The sequence below is a fragment of the Vipera ursinii genome (genome assembly GCF_947247035.1).
Source record: "Vipera ursinii genome assembly, chromosome: Z".
Classification (NCBI taxonomy): domain Eukaryota; kingdom Metazoa; phylum Chordata; class Lepidosauria; order Squamata; family Viperidae; genus Vipera; species Vipera ursinii.
Genome location: NC_139517.1, coordinates 21,001,128 through 21,024,052, shown reverse-complemented (window position 1 = coordinate 21,024,052; position 22,925 = coordinate 21,001,128). Strand labels below are relative to the sequence as shown.

At 39.6% G+C, this 22,925-nt stretch overlaps 1 protein-coding gene across 4 annotated transcripts; it reads right to left on the bottom strand.

Annotated features, from left to right (window-relative positions):
* Positions 1-1,122: 1,122 nt before the first annotated feature.
* On the bottom strand, positions 1,123-21,519 carry LOC310650328 (vomeronasal type-2 receptor 26-like). 4 transcript variants are annotated; one of them, XR_014494350.1, is made up of 7 exons: positions 21,103-21,519; positions 18,227-18,353; positions 17,475-17,548; positions 9,723-10,222; positions 8,503-8,698; positions 1,796-1,832; positions 1,123-1,409 (listed from the first exon to the last, which is right to left on the bottom strand). XR_014494350.1 is itself a non-coding variant. In XM_083379229.1 (6 exons), exons 1-6 carry the CDS (start codon positions 21,138-21,140, stop codon positions 1,376-1,378), a joined length of 810 nt encoding a protein of 269 aa, XP_083235355.1. In that variant the 5' UTR covers positions 21,141-21,519; the 3' UTR covers positions 1,123-1,375. The 4 variants fall into 4 exon arrangements, 3 of the variants coding, with proteins under 3 accessions (XP_083235355.1, XP_083235354.1, XP_083235353.1); XM_083379229.1 differs by lacking the exon at positions 8,503-8,698; XM_083379228.1 differs by lacking the exons at positions 1,123-1,409; positions 1,796-1,832; positions 8,503-8,698 and having other exon boundaries at positions 9,525-10,222.
* Positions 21,520-22,925: the final 1,406 nt, after the last annotated feature.

Sequence of the window (22,925 nt, the reverse complement as noted above, 5' to 3'; positions counted from 1 at the left end):
ATTGTGACCCCTTCCTGGATCAAACCCTCCAAACCAGGAAAGGGCACATTTGGTACACAAAGTAAAGTTGTGCAAAGGCTCTCCTAGCCATGACTGCCACCTGCTCTTTGAGCCATGGTTGCAAGTCCAGAAAAACCCCCAAAGTTGCCTTCAGGTTCTGTCTGGGATAGTGCCACTCCATCCAGAACTAAAGATGTCTGGGGTAGTGCCACTCCATCCAGGACTAAAGATGTTAAAATTCTGGAATTTGAAGCTCTATGTACCCAAAACCATTTGTTCTTGCAAGGGTTCAGCCAAAGGCTCTTGTCCAAGCTCTCATAGCCTCTAGCCTCCCCACATTCAACTTATGGTCAGTGTAAGGCAGATTTCAATTTATGATCAATTCTTGAAGCACAGCCACAATATTACTTGGATCAGCAGGGATGCAAATGTAAAGCAGAGTATCATCAGCCTACTGATAATACCAAAACCCAAGGTGATGGATGATCTCACCCAGAGGCTTCATGTGGATGTTAAAAAGGACTGGAGAAACTACTGAGCCCTGTGCAAGCCACAAAAGAATGGCTAAGGGTTGGATCTTTCATTTCCTGTCAACACTGATTCTGCCTAGCCTTGAAGAAAGAAGTCAAACTAATGCAAACCTGTGCTGCCCATCTCCAAACCCAATAGCCACCCCCAAAGGATACCATGGTAACAAGGTATCAAAGGCTTCTGAGACATCAAGGAGAAAAAGGATGGTTGCACTACCCCCATCCCACTCTCACCATTGATCATCAACAAGTGTGACCCATACTGTCCCTATCCCATAACTGGATCTGAATCCTGACTGGAAATGATCCACATAATGTGTTTCATCCAGTACCTCTGAAGCTGCCAAGCTTTTCTACCACCTTCCCTAAAAAGGATGGGAAATTGGACAAAAATTGGCCAGGCACGCAAGTCAAGGGACCTTTTCTTCTAAGGAGAAGACAAACAGGTGACTTCTTAAAAGGGCCTGGGAATTTCCCCTCCTGCAGTGAAGAATTGATTACTGCCTGAACCCTCCTGCCAAAAGCTCAGAATGAACAAAGACAAAAAGTCAAAGATAATAAAGATAATAAAAAAAGTTTCTTTTTTTATAATAAGCTTTTTATTGTTGTTTTTTTCTCCTCTACATACATATGTTAGTTTTTCAAACAGCGTGTGATCTGGGTTCATAAAATGCTAATACATAATGAAGTCCTACTCTTTGGTTCTCTCTTCTAGCCATTTGTAGAATAAATTCCAGCTTTGGTAGTATTCTGTTTCTTCTTTGTCTTTCAGCCTCATAGTTAATCTGTCCATCTCCGCGCATTCCAGTATCTTTTTTATTACTTCTTCTTCTGAAGGTATTCGTTCATTCTTCCAACATTGCACATAGCTTATTCTTGCTGCGGTTATAATATGTAAAACAAAATATAAGTTTTGCTTATTACTCTTTTCTGGTACTATACATAATACAAAAATTCAGGATTAAATACTACATGTTCTCCTAATATTTTTTCTAGCCAAGCATGTATTTTTTTTCCAATAGGCCTTTACTTTGTCACATGTCCACCAGGTATGATAATACGTACCTAAATTATGTTTACATTTCCAACATTTACCTGATACATTTTTAAACATTTTTGCTAATTTTTCTGGAGGCAAGTGCCATCTATAAAACATTTTATACAGATTTTCTTTACACGCAGTTGACATCGTCAATTTATAATTTCTCTCCCATAATTTTTGCCATTTTTCTAATTCTATATTATAACCAAAGTTTTTCACCCACCTTATCATTGTCTCTTTAGTTTGTTCACTTTCCATCTCTAAAATTAAGAAAAAAATAATTAATTAAATTAATTAATTTCTCATCAGAAGTTAATAATATCTTATCAAATGCAGTTTGTCCAGTTTCATGTCTTTTTCATATCTATTTTGTATTTGTAAGCGTAGCCACCATGACATGTTGATGCCTTGATTTTCCAGCTCTTGTTTCGATTTTAATGTCCCATCAATATTTAAAATATCTCTATATGTCCAGGTTTTTTCCAAAATCTAACAAATTTGTGTGTGAAAAGGCTTCAATTGTTGATAACCACTCTGGAATTTTTACATATATTTTCATTTTAATTTTTTCCCATACTATTATCAAAACATTTCTAATACAGTGATTTTGAAAATACTTATGGATTTTGTTTTTCCCATACCACAAAAATTCTTTCACCCATGTTAATACAGATGCTTGATAATACAAAGCCCACTCGGGTAGGCCAAAGCCTCCATTTTCCTTAGCATCTTGCAACGTTTTCATCTTTATTCTAGCTTTCTTTCCTTGCCATACAAACTTCAAAATTAATTAATTCAACTCTTGAAAAAAAATTTCCCAAGTTTTATTGGAATTGTTTGAAACAAAAATAAAATCTTAGGCAATATATTCATTTTAACTGTAGCAATTCTTCCTAATAATGACAGTTTTAAATTCTTCCACTTTTCCCAGTCTAGCTTTATTTGTTTCAATAACCTTTTGTAATTATCTTCTTTTATTGTTGAGCACTTAGCTGATAAATATATACCCAAAGATTTTACCTTTTTCACTATCTGTACCTCTGTTACTTCTGACATTCAGCTTTTTTGCTTATCCGTAAGATTCTTAAGTATTATCTTGGTTTTTTCTTTATTTATTTTTAGTCCAGCTATTTCACCATATTGTTCTATTTTTCCCCACAATTTTGGGATCATCTCCAAGGGTTCTTCCAAAATAAATATTAAATCATCAGCAGATGCTTGTACTTTATAGGTTTACCCTTTATCCCCAACCCTCTAATTTTTGTATCTTGTCTTATATTTCGATTTAAAACTTCCAAAGTGAAAATGAATAACAGAGGGGATAGAGGGGTAGAAAGGCCTTGTGCCTTTCCTTATTTCAAAGCTCTCAGTACAATCTCCATTCACAATCACTTTGGCTGTTTGTTTATTATATATTGTTTTCACCATGTTTATAAAATTCTGTCCAAAGTCCATTGCTTGTAATTGATGAATCATAAATTGCCATGAAAGATTATCAAATGCCTTTTGAGCATCTAAAAATATTAATGCCATTTGTTTCCCTGGATGTAGCTCACAGTATTCTAATACATCTATTATCACTCTTAAGTTATTTTTAATTTGTCTCTTTGGTAAAAAGCCATTTTGATCCAGGTGTATAAATTCAACCAAGTATTTTTTTCAATCTCTCCACCATTATTGAAGTAAAAAAATTATAATCCACATTGAGCAATGAAATCGGTCTATAGTTCTTAATATGGGTCAAATCCGAATCTTCTTTTGGTATTAAAGTAATATTTGCTTCAATCCACGTCATTGGCATTTTAGCTTCTAAAAAAAGTCCATTATAAACATCTTTCAACGATTCGCTTAATATCTCTTGTAAGTTCTTATATAACTCTGCCGGAAGTCCATCTGGACCAGGAGTTTTCCCATTTTTTTCTCTCTTTATGGCCTCTGTTATTTCCATCATTGTAAACCCTTTGTCTAACATATTTTTAAATGTCTCTGAAATCTTTGGAAGATTAGTTTCTTCCAAGTATTTTACAGTTTTCTCTCTTGAAGTCTCCTCTTTATCATACAGTTCCTTATAGAATTCTTTAACTATCTTTTTTATTTCTTCATTTTTATATTGTAAATAACCTTTCCCATCAAGTAAATTATGTATCATTTCTTTCTGTTTTTTAAGTTTATAAGCTAGCCATTTTCCCAGCTTGTTGGCATTTTCAAAAAAAATTTGTTTCGCTCTTTTTATCTGTTATGCCACTTTTTCTGAGTCTAACAAATTTAATTTATGTTTTATTATGTCCATTTCTCTTTTTAAAATATTTTTTGTGGATTTCTTTGCAGTTCTGATTCTAACTTCCCAAATTCTTCTTTTAGTAGTACATATTGCTGTTTTCTCTGTTTATTTTTCCTTGCCATATATGTTATAGCTATACCTCTGAAATACGCTTTAGCTGTATCCCATAGATTTTGTACTGTAGTATCTTCTTTTTTATTTTCTTTGAAGAATTCCATTTCTTTTTTTGTTAACTCTATAAATACTTTTTCCTTTAATATGGAACAATTTAAAATCCATCTTGGCCCTTTTTGTATTCCTTTCCAGGTCATTTTCAAGGGATTATGATCTGCCCATATGCCTGTTTATATTTCAATGTCCTGAACATTCATTCTCAGATCGGCAGTCATCCAAATCATATCAATCCTTGACTAGGATTTCTGGCTATTTGAATACAAAGTATATTGTAATGTTTGTGGATTCATTCACTTCCCTCCAAACATCTTGAATTCCAATTTCCTCCGCCATATCAAAAAATGTCTTAGGTAATCTTCCTCTTCCATTTTTCCCTGTTTTGTTACTTTTATAATCAATTTTTCCATCTATTATTGCATTGAAATCTCCTAGTAAGCAAACATTTTGATACTCCATTTCTATTATTTTTCTATGTAGTTTTTTGTAAAAATTTTCTTGATTATTATTCGGTGCATAAATTGCCACTAATAATATTTGCTTTGGATGCAGATAAATTTCTACCATTAAAATTCTTCCTTCCTTCATCTGAATATACCATTTTAGAATCTATTGTCTCTTTAATATATAAAGCGACTCCTCTTTTTTTCTGTTGTGCTGATGCATAACAAAGTTTTCCAATTTTTGGATATTCCAATAATTTATGATGCTGTACTTTTATGTGTGTTTCTTGCAAACAAATTATATCCAAATTCAATTTACGTAATTTCCTAAAAATCTTATTTCTTTTAATTGGAGAATTCAGTCCATTTATGTTTACTGAGAAGATTCCATTTTCTTTATCCATTTCCATTTATTTATATTTTGGTCTAGTAGATCTAGTAGTCCTTTGTTTTCTGGCAAGTCCTTCATCCTCGCCCTTTTGGTTATCTTCCTATTTCTGTCCTTCTGTTTGTGCAGTTGCTCCTTGAGTCCTCTCTTCTGTTTGTTTCTGCTCCTTACTCTTCCCTTGACTTAGTTTTACTCTTTCATCTAAAATTGACCAATTCCTCACATCAAAATCTTATGCTTTCCAAATTGAGTCCAGTCTATACCTTGTATTGTTCCAGTTTATTAAGATACTTTCTGGCATCAACCATCTAAAATTTATGCCATTGGCAATCAATTTCATAGTCAAAAAATGGTACTGTCTTTGTGTATCTCTAACTCTCTTAGGTATCTTTAAGACCACATTTTTTTTTATTTTTATATTGTATTGGTTCATCTCTAACTTTCCGTAGTACTGCATCTCTTGTTGTCTTCTTTGTAAATGGTACATGTACTTCTCTTGACAGCTTATTTCTTCTTGCATAGCTTGAATTGAAGTGAAATATGTCATCTAACTCAAGTTGAATTTCTCCTCGATCTGCCTTCAAAGTCTCTTCCAGGATGTCAATAATCACCTCCGCTATGTTTTCTTCTCTATCCTCAGGAATGTTTTGAAATCTTAAATAATGTTCCGCTTTTTCCATCTCTAAAATCTTAATTGCATTCTCCAATTTTTCATTTTCTTGTAGTAACATTTCTATCTTTTTATTATTCTCATCTGTTTTTTCTTCAATTTTGTGTATCTTCTGTTGATTTTTTTATTATCATTTGATTCTGAGTTTCAAATTTTCCCTTTATATCAAAAATTTCTTCATTTAATTTCTCCAATTTACTTTGTGTACTTCTGTGATTTTCTTGCATTTCTAAATGGTTCTTCTCCAAAATTTCTTGATTCTTTAACATAAGATCTTGAAGAAATTTTAATGAAGTCTGTATTTCACTTTGAGCAGTACTTATCTTTTCACATTGCAACATTGCTTCAATAGATCCCTGTGTTGTAGGACTGGATTGTCCTACCGAGGGTGCAGAAGAAGTTTTCTTCATGAGTCTAGTAATATTCGATGAAGTCATTTTACAGCTTACAATCTAAAGCCAAAACAACGTCTGTTTAAATTTAGCCAAATTCAATAGAAGTAGCTTTGAATCTCAATCTCAGAACAAGGCAGTCTTATCATTTGCAGGTGTCTTTTGTCAAGGTTAACTTCAGTCAACAACAGAATATCAGAAATTTTGTTCTTCTTTCACCACTAGATGTCCTCCTTGGCTTATTTATCAATGTCTGATATTTTTAACAAAGAGTTTTTTCCCCCATTTATAATTACTTGCAGCTCTTAAATGTTCTGGGGGTCGTTAGTTTCCAACCCTTTCCCATCAGGGGCTCAACATTTATAATCCTCAAGGAGAAGGAAAGAGAAAATCTTGCTCACCCAGCTTCAGCACGCAGTTGAAATTCCACTGATTTATAGTCCTTTTTCTTTGTGTTGAAGACGGCTATGGCTGGTAAAATCTTAACAGGCTTTTCCTTTGTTTTTCCAGAGGGTCCTACAGTTTACTCCGATTGGGTGCCTCCTGATCTTAGCTCCTGAAATATCCCTCCTCCTTCATTGCCCCTCCAGGGCAACTTTTCAACCCTTTAAGGGTCGCTAGATGAAGAAAAACCTAGCTGGAAAGCCAAGCACTGGCTTTTCCCAGTTGTCCCAATGGCTGCCAAACAGGAAGTCTCCAATAGAAAAAAAATCTTTCAACATATAAATAACAAGAAAAAGAAATTAAGGAAACAGTCAGTCCACTTAAGAGAGAAGATGGCAAGGAAGTAACAGGCAGCAGAGAGAAAGCATTATTTTTAATAAAAGGCATCTCTCCAAAGAATCCTTTTTATTTCCTTCCTGGAATCAGATCGGAAATATAAAAGCATATAAAATATAGGCAAATCTTCAGGTCAGCAGTTCTTAAGTAACTAAAGTAGTTAGGTGATTGCCCTTAATATAAAGGTAAAGTCTATTTTGGGGAGAACCTTTGCTTCATTTCTTTTCATCAGCTCTTTCAGTCAGATCTCCTCCACTCCTCCTCCTCTGGAAGGGATTCAGGCAGGAAAGAGGACTACCTTATCCTTCCATTGGATGATGGATGATCTTCCATTGTGCCAATAATTTCATGGTGACTCTGGAAGATATTTTAATACTTCAAAAATGCAAAGAAATGGTAGAAAAAGTGAGAGGGGTAATTAAACTCTGAGATATATCTGCAGCTTTATACTATTTCTCTCTAAAGCTCCCCACATTCAACTTATGCTCAGTTAAGGCAGATTTCGATTTGTGATCAATTCTTGAAGCAAGATTTTCCAAATAATAATGTTGAATAAAAGGCAGAACACATCTAATGTGTAAAACAGTTTATTCAAAATAACCATATCTTAACTAATACTGGAAAAATAGATTGGGTTCCAAAATATTTAATTCTAGTATTATTATTTTTCCGGAAGAAAATTCATTTCTGAAAATATAGTATAATCCTGGGAGATGATATGATAATGCTAGCCTATTTTTCACATTTTGAGTGAGCAATCTTTGTTTTTTGTGTTTAACATTTCCATTAACAATAATATAATCTTAATATAGGTAATCCTTGATTTACGACCACAACTGAGCCAAAACTTTCTGTTGCTAGGTAAGATAGTTGTTAAGTGAGTTTTGCAACCCTTGCTACAGTTGTTAAGTGAATCTGGCTTCTCCAATGACTGCTTGTCAGAGGGTCACAAAAGGGGATCATATAACCCTGGGACACTGCAAGCATGATAAATATGAGCCAGTGCCAAATGTCTAAATTTTTAGTGCATGACTATGGGCATGCTGCTATGGTCATAAGTGTTTAAATCAGTCATAAATCACTTTTTTCAGCACTGTTATAATTTCAAATGGTCACCAAATGAACTGTTGTAAGTCGAGGACTATCTCTAGGCAAAAATCAGGGAGGCAACAACTTAAAAATTTTTACATCCACAAAGCCATTTGGCTAATCTGCAGTATGGATCAGCAACCATTTTCAGAGGGTAGAAACAGATGATGTCACCCTCCACATCACCATAGTGATATCTTGGCACTTTTTCTTCTTCTACCTTCAAAGTAATATTTTGTGGGTTTGTGGGTTTGTTTGTTTGCCTATGGTAGATATCAGATCATGATTTTTTCCCCTGCTAGCTTCACTTTCTTCTAGGCTCAGACAGTCATGAAAAGGGTTAAAATCTGGCCAGCAGGTACTCTCAGTCAGGACTGCTTTGAAACCACTGACTGGAGTGTATTGGAAGATCAAGACCTGGATATATATATATGGATGCCGTACTCTCTTATATCAAAGCGTGCACCGACAGTGTGACAACAGAAAAGTGCATTAGAATTTACAGGAATTGCAAACCCTGGATGACTGCAAAGGTACGAACACTCCTGAAAGCCCGGGATTCTGCCTTTTAGGCAGGGGACAGGGACACATATAGAGAGGCCAGGGCAAACCTCAGAAGAGGCATTAAGGGAAATATGAGGAACACGGTTAATACTGATGCCTTGTTGGCAGAGGAGCTGAATATCTTCTTCCCTCACTGATTCTCATCCACTCACCCTGTGTGAACATCAAGTGAAAGCTGTATTGAAGGCTTTGAATCCCAGCTAAGCTGTAGGCCCAGATAGGGTGATAGGGATAGTGGTTAAGATCTGTGCCAATCAATTAGCAGGGGTCCTGACAAGGATCTTTAACATCTCCTTGCAAACGGCCTGTATACCATCATGTTTGAAAGCAGCTACCATTCTTCCAGTCCTAAAGAAAACAGCAATTGAGTGCCTGAATGACTACAGACCTGTTGCATTAATGTCTGTAGTGATGAAATGCTTCAAAAGGCTGGTTCTTCAACATCTTAGGACATGCCTCCCACTGGACTTTGACAAACATCAGTTTGCCTACAGGGAAAATAGGTCAACAGACAATGCCATACCTCCTGCTCTACATTCTGTAGCAAGCCATCTGGAGAAATCTGGAAGCTAAGTCAGGATGCTTTTTGTTGATTATAGTTGAGCTTTCAACACCATTCTGCTGAGCATCCTGATTGAAACGCTGACTGACTTGAATTTTCCCCCCTCCATCTGCAATTGGATTAAAGACTTTCTAAGAGACTGGCTATAAAGAGTGAGGGTTGGGTCTGTTTTATTCACCCCCCTGAAGCTTTGCACGGGCTTGGCACAGGGCTGGGTGCTTAGCCCGTACCTGTACTCACTGTACACATATGATTGTGTATCGTGTGACCCATCTACTGTGATCATTAAGTTCACAGATGATACTACCATAGTGGGTCTTATTACAGGTGGAGATGAAACTGTCGCAACCCATCCACAGAATGAAGCACACACAGCCGACAGCAGGAACAGGTGACAACCAAGGATTGCTTTAATCAGCCTCAAACAAGGATAAAGTCAGCGTTGGCAGCACCATGCTCCCAACACTCTTTTATGCCTGCATGCGAAGTAACTCCACCCCCGATGCAAACCAAAATCCATTCCCGTGCTCATAAATCACCCCTCCCCTTTGTTCCTTGCGCGCCCGCGCCATTCATCCCAGCATGCCACATGCCATAGGGTAAGTACCCAAAATGGCTCCTGCCCTAACCCCTGGGGATCCCCCCTCACCCCAAATGGCCACGCTAGACCACCTCCAGCCCAGGATCACCCCCTCTTGTCTGAAAACCCGTGCGCATCACCACTAGGGAAAAGCGGCAGAGCCGGCAAGGAGCCTGCATCAGCTGCAGCGACCGAGATCCCAGACCGCCAGTCCTCAGCTGCTGATCTACCTGGGTCCAACATGCCACTTGCATGCTGTTTCCCTAACCAGGGAACAGTCCGTCCAGCCATCGGCCCCATTCGGGCAGAGTCTCTTGCCAACGAGCAGGTGGTGGGGCTCGGCCTGCCCATCTGGATGCCTGTGGGGCCTGCTGGAAAGTCTGTCCCCACAGGCGCATCCATCAGCTGGCAGGCGGAGGTGGGTAGCGGGGCCGGCTGTGTTCCAGTGAGGCCCGCCGCGGGGTCCATGTGTGCAGGCCCGATCCTGGGCAACAGAACGCCTGTCCGTCCAGGTATGTCTGTTGGCTGGCAGGCATCAAAAGGTAATCTGGTCAGTCGGGCATTGGCAAAGCCCTCTGAGGGGTCCGCCCACTCAGACCCGGCTTTGTGAGGCATGTGGAAACTGGATGCCGGGTGAGGTGAGGCAGGAGAGCTGGCAAATGTGGCTTCCCCCCCTTGTAATGTCGGGCCCATGGGGCTCGACAGGCAGCTCCCCCTACCAAGGTTCCACCTGGAAGACAAGAGGTGATAGGTGAGCAATTATCCACCCAGGCCAAGGGTTCTACCCGCCTCCCACCCATATTTGCGGTGGAGTGCCTGAACCAGACGAGGTGCTTGAATGTCTGCCTCCACTACCCATGAGGCTTCCGTCATGGGATACCCTTTCCATAGAAGTAGGCACTGTAGTTTCCCTCTTCGCACCCTTGAATCAAGGACTTCCTGCACCTCATAATGATTGGTATGAACAGGTCCAGGAACACCTTTCCCTGGAACCGGAGTCACCGCCCTGGTGAGCTTCAGCAGGCTGCTATGAAATGTTCCATCGCTTTCTATGGGGGGGTGAGCTCTTACCCCCCGTGGATAGGGCTCGCAACTTGGGAGTCCTCCTAGATTCACGACTTACCCTGGAAGACCATATAGTAGTCATGACTAGGGGGGCTTTCGCCCAGGTTCGCCTGGTGCGCCAGTTGCGGCCCTATCTGGACCGGGATGCCCTGTGTACGGTCACTCATGCGCTCGTGACCTCTCGCCTAGACTACTGTAATGCTCTCTACATGGGGCTTCCCTTGAAGACCACTCGGAGGCTCCAACTGGTACAGAATGCGGCCGCGAGAGTTGTCTTGGGAGTTTCCCGGTACTCCCATGTTACACCTTTGCTCTGCGAGCTGCATTGGTTACCAGTTGTCTTCCGGGTGAGGTTCAAGGTCTTGGTTATGATCTTTAAGTCCTTACATGGCATGGGTCCGAGATACCTCGAGGACCACCTGCTGCCGGCGTCAACTCCCCTCCGCCCTGTGCGTGCCCACAGAGAGGGCCTCCTCAGGGTGCCTCCAGTCAGGGAATGTCGACTGGTGGCCCCCAGGGGGAGGGCCTTCTCTGTGGGTGCCCCGGCACTATGGAACCAACTGCCGGTTGAGCTCCGGATGGCATTGGACCTCCGATCCTTCCGTCGCGGGTTGAAGACCCACTTGTTCGAGTTAGCTGGTCTGGCCTGAAGGGGAATATGGGTTTTCTAACTGGTTTTATTATTTTTTATTGCTGTATTTTAATTGGGCATGGTTTAATTCTCTTTTAATTTTTGTACACCTATTTATATATGCCCTGTGAACCGCCCTGAGTCCCTAGGGAGAAGGGCGGTATAGAAATCCAATAAAACTAAACTAAACTAAACTAAATACTGGGTGAATCCTACCCAGGAACTTTGGCAACTGAAGCCATACCTTCACAGGGTTGATTACCTGGATCACTTGGAATGGGACTATGAATTTGGGGCCAAGCTTTTTACTCAGCACCTGAAGCTGAAGGTACTTGGTAGACAAATAGACCAGATCCTCCACCTTGGGAGGTTCAAAGGTTTTTCGTTTTCTGTCTGCCTTTTTCTTGGTCATAACCGCAGCCCTCTCTAAAGCCTAATTGGCTGCTTTCCACACTTCTCCCATTTGTTCCATCCACTCCCTGGGCTGGCATGGGAGGGGCTTCCCCTGTTCGTACTCAGGGATGGGAACAAACTTGTAACCCAACACCACCTGAAAAGGAGAGAGCCCTGTACTGCTGTAGACCGCATTGCTGTGTGCCACCTCGGCAAATGCCAACAGGTCCACCCAATTTGTTTGTTGGTATGATACGTAGCACCGCAAGTACTGCTCCACCGTGGTATTGGCCTGCTCTGCTGCCCCGTTGGTACAGGGGTGGTATGCAAAGCTAAGGCCCTGGGAGGAACCGATGAACTGAACTGGACGAACTCCCTCCAGAACTGAGCTGTAAATTGCACCCCTCAGTCCGAGATGATATGTTGGGGTACCCCATGCAACTGATAGACGTGGGTGACAAACAACCAGGGTAACCGCCTAGCCGACGGCAATCCTTTGCAAGGCATGAAATGAGCCTGCTTTGAAAATAGGTCTGTAATTGTCCAGATGACATTGTACCCATGACTTTCTGGCAGTTCAACAACAAAATCCATTGCTATATCCTGCCAGGGCCTTATAGGGTCGGTTACTGGCTGAAGGAGTCCTAGAGGTTTCTTTGCCCGTGGGTTTGCTGTCACACAAATGTGGCAGTTCTGTACATATTCCTTGATGTCTTTCTTCATATTTGGCCACTAGAATTGCCGACGTGCCAGATGCAACGTCTTCAGAAACCCAAAGTGCCCAGCCTGCCTGAAGTCATGGCACTGGTGTAACACTTTGGGTCTTAGTGTTAGAGGTACATACATCTTGTCCCCATGCCAGGCCAGTCCATCTCATACAGTCAGAATGTTTGGATTGTTCTGTAACCATTCATCTCCTTTGATAGACTCCCTCAAGATGGCACGGGGGTAAAAGTGCTTGCACCATGGCCTGTTTCTTACTGCGAGAATGCGTCTTCCAAATTCCCCCCCCTCCGGGAATGCTGACTTACTGTCGCAACCTGTCTGCAGAATGAAGCGCACACAGCCGACAGCAGGAAGGCGTGACAACCAAGGGTTGCTTTATTCAGCCTCAAACAAGGATAAAGTCAGTGTTGTCAGCACCATGCTCCCAACTCTCTTTTATGCCTGCATACGCAGTAACTTCACCCCCCCGATGCAAACCAACATCCTTTCTCGTGCTCATAAATCACCCCTCCCCCTTTGTCCCTTGCGCATCTGCGCCATCAGCCATCAACCCTGGCATGCCGCGTCCCATAGGGTAAGTACCCCAAACGGCTCATACCCTAACCCCTGGGGATCCCCCCCACACCAAATGGCCACGCTAGACCACCTCCAGCCCAGGATCACCCACTCTTGTCTGAAAACCCGTGCGCATCACCACTAGGCAAAAGCGGCAGAGCTGGCAAGGAGCCCGCATCAGCTGCAGTGACCAAGATCCCAGACTGCCAGTCTTTGGCTCCCGATCTACTTGGGTCCAACATGCCACTTGCACGCCATTTCTCTAACCAGGGAACAGTCTGTCCAGTCATCGGCCCCATTTGGGCAGAGTCTCTTGCCAACGAGCAGGTGGCGGGGCTCGGCCTGCCCTTCTGGATGCCTGTGGGGCCTGCCGGAAAGTCTGTCCATGCAGGCGCATCCAGCAGCTGGCAGGCAGAGGTGGGTAGCCAGGTTGGCTGTGTTCCATCGAGGCCCGCTGTGGGATCTGTGCGTTCAGGCCCGATCCTGGACAACAGGACACCTGTCCACACAGGCATGTCCATTGGCTGGCAGGCGTGAAAAGGTAATCCAGTCAGTGAGGCATGTGGAAACTGGATGCTGGGTGAGGTGAGGCAGAAGAGCTGGTGAACGTGGCTGCCCCCCCTTGTAGTGTCGGGCCCATGGGGCTCGACAGAAACAGCGTTCAGGGGGGAGGCACAAAAACTATCCATATGGTGTCTAAAGAACAACTTGTATGTGAACATCGGCAAGACAAAGGAGATGGTGCTAGACTTCCAGAGGAAAAGAGAGGAACCTGTCCCACTTTAAATCAGGGGGGAGAGCTGTGTGGAAAGAGTTTGCTCCTTTAAATTCCTGGAAGTCTATCTCTGTGAAGATCTTACCTGGAAAGTCAATACAACCCAGGTGGCCAGAAAGGCCCAACAGAGACTCCGCTTCCTCAGGGTCTTGCGGAAGAACAGGGTAGAACAACAGCTAATGACTTTCTTTTACCAGTCTACTATAGAGAGCGTCCTCTCGCACTGTATTGTGGTTTGGTATGCTGGCCTGACAGACACAGATGGGAAAATATTACAGAGCACAATATTACAGAGCACAGCACAAAACATCGTGGGCTGTTCCCTGACACCACTGGATGACATCACCAGGGCTTGCTGCCTTGGAAGAGTGAGGAAAATTCTCAGGGATGACTCACACCCTGGTCAGTACCTCTTTACTCTCCTACCATTTGGTAGGAGATACAGGAGTATAGCCAGCTGTACCAACAGACTGAAGAACAGCTTCTATCCATAGGCTTTCAGGCTCTTGAACGGGAAATAACTTTATGTATGATTGACTGGCATGGCATCCATCCCTCTCAATTCCTGACAAATAGATGGGGAAGAAATGGAGGTAGTGACAGATTTTATTTTCCTGGGCTCCAAGATCACTGCAGATGGGGACTGTAGCCAAGAAATTAAAAGACGCTTGCTCCTGGGGAGGAAAGCCATGGCAAATCTAGACAGCACACTTAAAAGCAGAGACATCACCCTGTCAACAAAAGTGCGTATAGTCAAGGCTATGGTCTTCCCAGTTGCAATGTATGGCAGTGAAAGTTGGACCATAAGAAAGGCTGAGCGCAAAAGAATTGAGGCCTTTGAACTATGGTGCTGGAGAAGACTCCTGCGAGTCCCTTGGACTGCAAGGCGATCAAACCGGTCAGTCCTAGAGGAGATCAACCCTGACTGCTCTTTAGAAGGCCAGATCCTGAAGCTAAAACTTAAATACTTTGGCCACCTAATGAGGAGGAAGGACTCACTGGAGAAGAGCCTAATGCTGGGAAAGATTGAGGGCAATAGAAGAAGGGGACGACAGAGAATGAGGTGGCTGGATGGAGTCACTGAAGCAGTAGGCGTGAGCTTAAATGGACTCCAGAAGATGGTGGAGGACAGGAAAGCCTGGAGGAACATTGTCCATAGGGTCGCGATGGGTTAGACACGACTTCGCAACTAACAACAACAACAACATGATTGACTAGTGAGGCTGGTGTGTTGTGCAATTATCTCACATGGTGTAACAAGGTGGTGGGTTTGTTGTCACTGTGAGTTGGGGGGGCACAAAGGGAGGCTCAGCCAATCTCAATGTATACATAGTTGTAATTTGACAATAAAGGTTCATTCACTCTGGTGAGGCACTAATGTCCCTCACCTCATTTTCTCAGCTTTTTTTGAATACAGTCTCCTGTACTTTCCTATTTCTTCTTTTCTTGGTTCTTCTTCTTGAAATAACTGTTATAACATGGTTAATACAGGGAAAGAAAAACACTTAGTTTTAAGTTTCTAGTTTGTTTTGAATTAGATGCACTCTGCCTGTGAGTCCAGTGCTATAACCATTATGCCAGCAAGAAAGACCTTCTGTAAAAGTAGCTTCAACACACTTCCTTGAGAAACAATTGAGTAAATGCAGAAAAAAGTTTTTGTTTATTATTTATTTTATTCTAAAGCTATTTTTATTTGTATTTATTTATTTTTATGCTTTCTATATAATAACAAAAAAGAAAAGAACAAAGCACAAAGGCAATAACAGTGCAAATATAATTCAAGTATGTATATTCTTCTAATATGTTTATATGATTACCATTTTGGTGTGTGTGTTAATCTATAGTATATTGTATAAATGAGTTCTATATTTCACTGCTATTTGTTTTTTTCTGCTGGGCTTTATATTATTCTAGGCCAATGCCTGAAGTTTTGCTTCTGGGTCAGATACTAATAGCCTCATTTCACTTTCCAAGCTTTTCCTTTACTATGTATTGTTTTCTCTTAGCAATTCTTGTTGAAATAATTTTTATAACACAAGAAACTTCGTACAGAACATTGCTGGTTCAGAATCAGCTAATTCAAGGAAAGAAAATATTTGTTTCAAATTTCTTGTGAATTTTGAATTGGGTATATTCTGCATGTGAGCCTATGACAGTAAGAAAAATATTCTGTAACAGTAGCCCCAGTTGTATTTGCTGAGGAGAGCTGATGAAATGTGGCAATATTTATTTTATTTTATTTGTCTGGATTTTTTTTAATTTAAAAGCTGCTTCTTTTCTATTTCTGTTTATTTAATTTTATGGTTTTTAAATTAAAAACAAAAAAAGAAAAAGAAACCAAAGATAATAATGAAGAAGATATATAAGTGTCAATTAGAAGAGAAAAAATGACATAGAAAGTAAGAAATATAACAAAGGAAAAAAATTGTGTGAAATGTAATAACAACTATAAATAATTAGAATCTTATATATACTTCTTTAATGCAAACAGTATTCAAATGTGTATAATTCTCTAATAAATTTGTATGACTGTTATATTTAACCTACAATATTTCATCAACATGAGTCCCATATTTCACTGAAATCATCTGTCTAGAGATTTAAATCCAGTCCCCTCATACATTTATTTTATTTTATTTATTTTAATCCCATTTATATCCCGCCCTTCTCCAAAGACTCAGGGCGGCTTACAAGCTTAGCAAGTGCAGTGAGATGTTCTATCCATTGAGTAAATGGGGTCATATATTTATCTTTCCAATGATGCAATATCAGGTTTTGACCATAGTAAGAGCAAAGAGAACCCATTTACGTTATCTGGATGTCAAAATCCATGTGTTAGGCATATTGTTCAAAACATTACTTTCTGAAAATTTTAACTTTTGTTGCACAATCATATCTATATACTCCATTACATTACCCTGATTAATATTTTTAAAAGTAGTATTGTATGCCATGTTGTATGGAATGTATGTAATAGATGTGGCTGGCTGAGGCAGCTTTCTTGCTTTTTCAATGGTTTCTCCACTTAAGTTGCTCTCGGTTGTTCAGTTCAGGCCTGACAACAATAATGTACCATTTGGGGAAAAATATGAAACTCAGCAATCCAGCACTGGAAGCTAAAATAGAGAAAATCTCCACAGCAACCATGTATTTTCCTTTGGTGCTCAGGTAGGTTGGAACAAATGATAACCACACACTGCAGAACACTATCATGCTGAAAGTGATGAATTTGGCTTCATTGAAAGTATCAGGTAAATTCCTGGCAAAGAAAGCTACTATGAAGCTGGCAATGGCTAAAAAGCCCATGTACCCAATCACACTGTAAAACATGATAGGAGATGCCTCATTACATTGCAGGGTAATTTCACCCAATCCTGAGTGCATATCAGCATCTGGGAATGGGGGACTGGTTGAAAGCCAGACAATACAAATGCCTACTTGAATAAGAGAACAAGAAATAACAATGGAACTGGCCAGCCCTTTCCCCATCCATCGAGTCCTCTTTGTCCCTGGTTGGGTGGCCATGAATGCCAGAACCACAGTGATGGTTTTGGCCAATACTGAAGAAACAGCCACTGAAAAGACAATGCCAAAAACTGATTGCTGCAGGACACATATCACTTTCTGAGGTTGCCCAATAAAAAGCAATGTAGAAAGGAAGCAGAGCAGAAGAGAGATGAGAAGAGTGAAAGTGAGGTCTCGGTTATTGGCTTTGACAATGGGAGTATTGTAATACAGTACAAATGTTTTTAGCAAAATAGCAGTGATCAGAGCAAGGGAAAGAGCTGCAGTTGCTAAACCCATCCCCATAGGTTCTTTATAGGATAAAAAGGTTACAATTTTGGGGATGCAGATATTCTGATATTTGTTTGGATAAAGTTCATCTTTGCACTCAATGCAATCAGGCATATCTGGAAAAGAGAAACCTAGCTTTAGTTATACCAATGTCTTATACTGAAATTGTAAAATTGATAAATGTTAGTCAAGGGTCTAAGAGTGAGGCAGTAGAGAGATTTTCCATCGAAACTATTCTTTCCTTGAGAGATGATCCATTGCTACATTTATTTATTTTTTATTTTAATCCCATTTATATCCCACCTTTCTCCAAAGACTCAGGGCGGCTTACAATTTAAGCACAAACCAATGTGCTTAGCAATAGCCTTCATTCTATGTATATGCCTGGTTATTAGGGCTTTCGCCCCCCCAAGCGACATTATTACAAAGTCAGCTTATTGCCCCCAACAATCTGTGTCCTCATAAGCCTAATTTTGCCTTATCTGCATTGAATAGAAATGTACTCATTTCTACTCTGAGTGTACTGATTTCTTTATTTTATCTCTCTTTTCCCAACATTGGAAGTACTGCAGGAATACATTAATTAAGAGAGTGATTGTCTTTAACATGAGCATCCATTGACTAAGAATTAGGACTAATCTATCCAAACCTTAAAATCTCAGATCTGTTAGTGTTTTCCTGAGCTACCAAGATAGAGAATATACGCTTATGAAGCAAGATGATAGGAATCATCTTATACATTCATGGCTTTGGTAACTAACAAGCTTTAAAAAAAACTGGAGTATACTTCTTACCTTCCCACTCAGAAATTTTGCCTTCTGGGCACGGAATGCAATCATAGCAGCAGAAGAGCTCTCCTTCTTTCTTTTGTTTCCTGTAACCAGGTTGGCACTTGTCATTACAAACTGAGAGAGGTTGTACCTAATTCACCAAGGAGAGTAAAAATCATAAACTAACATAAAACTTCACAATGGTAAGTTTAGAATTCTTAGAGTTTAGAGGACAACATGGCATGCAGTTACCTATTACTGGACAGATTCTATAATGGTATAGTGCTATGGAATGGTATATAAGTCTAAATACTATTGCTATTGCTGTAGGTTAAAATACTCTGGCCTCAAAATATTCTGTTCTACTAATTTCCTATCTGTATGTGTTGCATAACCTAGTCCAACCATTGGAATAACACTGATTCATTTGTTTGTATGCTTGTTTGTTTTGGTTTTGGCTTTCATTTTTATTTTCTTTATTTAAATAAACATAAGAAAAAGAAAAAATAAATTAAGAAAAAAAGAATTAAGAATAAAAAGAATAAAGAACAGTAATTTTGATATTTTTGGCCCTTCAACATTCTTTCAAAAGATACAATGTTACTGCCATTAAAGATGGGAATGGTAAGATATGTAGCTTTTCTAAAGTTATACCTTTTCCTTTTTTAAAAAAGGTATTATGTGCTAAATCTGAGAAAACAGAAGATATAGATGTTTTTATCAACCTGAATTCTAATAATAACAATAACAAATAAAATAACCAGATTGCATGAATATACTGTGGATTAGTATACAACATTTATTAATATTCTTTTGTATCGGATATATGAATTTTATCTAGTGTGTCCACACAAATCAGTTTTGAAAAGTGATATTGCGTGTATTAGTTATGCAAAAACCTCATAAAGTGTGTATGTTATGTCCTAATTAGATCTTCCTAGACAGATACTGAAGCTGTAGCTCAAATTCCTTTACCACCTAATGAGAAGAGACAACTCATTGGAAAAGACTAATGTTGGGAAAGATTGAAGGGAAAAGAAGAAAGGGATGACAGAGAATGACGTAGTTAGATAGTGTCATCAATGCGATGAATTCGGTCAAATTCCAGGAGACAATGGAGAGTAGGGGAGGCTGGCATAATTTGTTCTGTGGAGTCATGAAGACACAACTTAATGACTGAACAAACAAAAATTAGATTCTGACTTAATAGATGAATGTTGCCATTACAAATAAACTACTGTTTCAGTTAACAATAGACCACTGAGTCATTTCTCCAGTAGTTAAGAATCGTCAAATGGACTTTATGACGAGTAGATATATTTCAGAATATATTTGGCTGATAGTATATTTGATTGATTGAATTCAACAAAAACAGAGAAAGCAAAATAATCTTGACTCAGCAGATTAAGTAGCAGCATAAACACTGCAGGTCCTTAACAGAATAACAGAGTTGGAAGGGACCTTGGAGGTCTTCTAGTCCAACCTCTTGCTCGGGCAGGAAACCATATGCCATTTCAGACAAATGGTTCTCCAATCTCTTCTTAAAAACATCCAGTGTTGGAGCATTCACAACTTCTGGAGGCAAGTCATTTCACTGGTTAATTGTTCTAATTGTCAGGAAATTTCTCCTTAGTTTTAGATTCTTTCTCTCCTTGATTTGCTTTTCGCTGGGCTCTTCCCTTTTCCCACCTCTTGACTGTTCTATGCTAAATAGGATTTTCCTAATTTGTTTGATGTGACAAGCAAGATGATTCAAACCCTCTGGCTTTGTTGCTCTCCCCACTTTGGGGATCACCAGCCAGAAGGGGAAACATCTGTCAGTGCTATTTCAGTGAGAATAGGAGGGGTTTGGCTACAGACCTCTACTGGCTCTTCTCTTTCTTTGCTCCTTCTCTTACACTTACATCCTGTTGGGTCATAACTCAGGCAGAGTTGTTTTCATTTTAAATAAACAGGAGTCATGAAGGACCTGAATCTCAAGTTTTATTTAGGATTTCCTTTCATTCCTCATTTAGTTATTAAAATCCTGCCGTTTATCTGAAGCTCAGCTTAAAGCTGTACTTGCAGCTCTCCATCTTCCTATTTTCCCCCACCAAAAAGAAAATAAATCTCATGATATAGGTCAGGCTGATTCATTTGAGTTCATCCAAGGAGACACATATGACAATTACCAGATTCCTCTATGCTATTTTTTGGGATGCAAATGACAAGGATGTTTGTGTGCTCATTGTTTATTTCAGCCTTGAACTCTCATCCTATTACCTGAGCATTCTTGCCCCATTTCTTTCTTCTGCTAGACAAACATTTCTTGCTCACAAACAAGTTTTAGAAAGACATTAGAATGGCAGTATGCAATAATGTTCAGACTAGAGATGAGGAATGGGCTCACATCAGTCTAAAACAGATAATAAGCATCATTCTGATCACTTTCACTGTGCAATTGGTAAAGCCAAAGGTAATGACCTCAGAGAGGCAGACATGTAAACAAGCAACTACAATAGGCCTGAAGTGCCTGGGATCAAGTCTTGTGGTGAAGGAGACACTTACAATTTCCTAGATTTGGCTTGCCAGATGTCTTTTGCAGGAGTTCAGACAAGAATGATTTAAGGAGTTTGAAGGGATCAGGTAAATATGCTACAAGTATCCCTCAATTGATTCAATCAGAAGAAGAGCTGGAATAGATCTGGAAAGGACCAAGCAGGAGAAGAAGAAAAAGAAAAAGAAAAAAAGAGGAGGAGGAGGAGGAGGAGGAAGAGGAGGAGGAGGAGGAAGAGGAAGAGGAGGAGGAGGAGAAGGAAGAGGAGGAGAAGGAGGAGGAGGAGGAGGAAGAGGAAGAGGAGGCACCCCTTTATTAATTATACTATGGGGTGACTTCTCAGTGGTTGGTATTTATATCCTACCTGGTTAAACCAATAGTGCCATACAATGGGTTTTTCATTCATTATGACTTTTTGATGTCCTGGATGTTGAGACTTGATCATTCCAACTTTTACTCTAGTGAAAGAGTGGTTTGGAAGCAAAACCCAGTTCATGACATCAAATGCTGTTAGAAACATACCATGCTGGTCAAAGGAAACTTTGTCCCCTATGGTATTATTAAAAGACACTTGTTTCAGAAAATGGAAGAGCTAGATGGAAAGGGAAATAAATGATTAATAAACTTTTTCAACAAGGGACTGAATATTTGTGAAAATATCCTCACATTCAAAAGCCTATATGCACTTTAAGTACTTTTACTTGAGAAAAGATCCTTCAAATATAAGTCTCAAATCCAAACATTTCATATTCAATGGAATTTTGTAATATATGAGATAATTCATTTTTTTTAAAAAAAATATTTTGTCTGAAATAGCAGTTAGCCTTAGCTAGCATGGCCAGTGATGAGAGTTGATAGTTCCGGTCCAAAGGCATCTGACCAAACATATTTTTTATCATTTAGAAGTCACTTAAACAATTCTCAAAAGTTACAGAGTTTGTGCTTGACAACTTCATAATGGAGAACTTTCATAGATTTTTGAGTGTAAAATCTAAGTGTAGATTTTATTCACTATTGATATTATGTGAAATATAAAAATATATAAAAACATGAGGTAAAATGAGATGTGAATATATTATTGAACTCTATTACTGACCTCAGTGATTTATTGTAGGAACTAATTTTATTGTCAGTTAAATAAACATCAGAATTCACTTTTTTTCCATAGTTTTCTCAAGGAATTTATGTGAAGAGATACAATGTTACAGGTACAAATGCAAGTTAAAATGGATGCAGTTTTTCAAATTTCTCTATTTTTTAAGAAACTGGGAAACACAGATAGTAAAATAAACAGAGCTATGCTGCTCTTGCATTCATAGTAACCCTTTCTACTGAAGATTTTCTATAAAACATTACTAACAAAAGAATATTTATGGCATTAATGGCTACATCATTGAAAATAAAGCAGCAGTGGAGTTTCCAAATTACATTACCTCCCATGCCTTTTCAGTCAGAAATGTACATCTCTTCTTCTCCACCATTCTTTTGTGTTTGAATTGGGATGAACACATGACATGCAAAGCATGAGCCACAGCAAAGACAGCATTAAAGATGCTGTAGCTATGTCCAGTAATGGTTTTGTCAAAATATTTTTCAGGAACATTCTCCAGTCTCTCTAATCCTGAACAGAAACCACTGTTTGTATGGTTCAAAACCCAGTTGGGGAACGTGCAGCCAAAACCATAAGACCAAAAGTCCCTTATGAAATAATCTTCTTTTGCATTGGAAGGATTTCTATCCTGAATAAATTCCTGAAATCCTGGCAATTCACTGGAATGGACAGCCAAGGATAAAGCACCACGGTAGACCTGCTTAGCAGCTTTCAGTATTTCTTCATCACCATAGTTTTTAAGCTCTAACTGGGCAGTCAAAATCCACACTTTACCCTTTATATTGTTTGTTATCTCACTGCCTTGTTTCATAGGAAGCAACCAGTCAAGAACCAGAAAAGTGCGAAGATCACCAAACAGGAGAAATACATTGGCTGTGCTAGTCATGATTGTATTCCATAATTTAAACACCCATTTCATTATACCCCCATATTCAATATTCATGCCTACATTGTAGACTGTGTCTATAAAAGCAAAACAAATGCCATGAGTGGCAAATTCTGGAACCATAACTTGAAAAATCCATTCTGGATTAATTCCAGTTGCAGTATAAAATCCAATCCAAGTCCACCCAAAA

Coding starts and splice junctions, on each gene's coding strand:
- LOC310650328 (XM_083379227.1), bottom strand. CDS start 21,258: ATGTTTCTAACAGCATTTGATGTCATGAACTGGGTTTTGCTTCCAAAC. Junction 18,354..21,102: donor GGCACTATTGGTTTAACCAG/GTAGGATATAAA, acceptor TTGGTGAATTAG/GTACAACCTCTCTCAGTTTG. Junction 17,549..18,226: donor CAAAATTTCTGAGTGGGAAG/GTAAGAAGTATA, acceptor TCTCTTTTCCAG/ATATGCCTGATTGCATTGAG.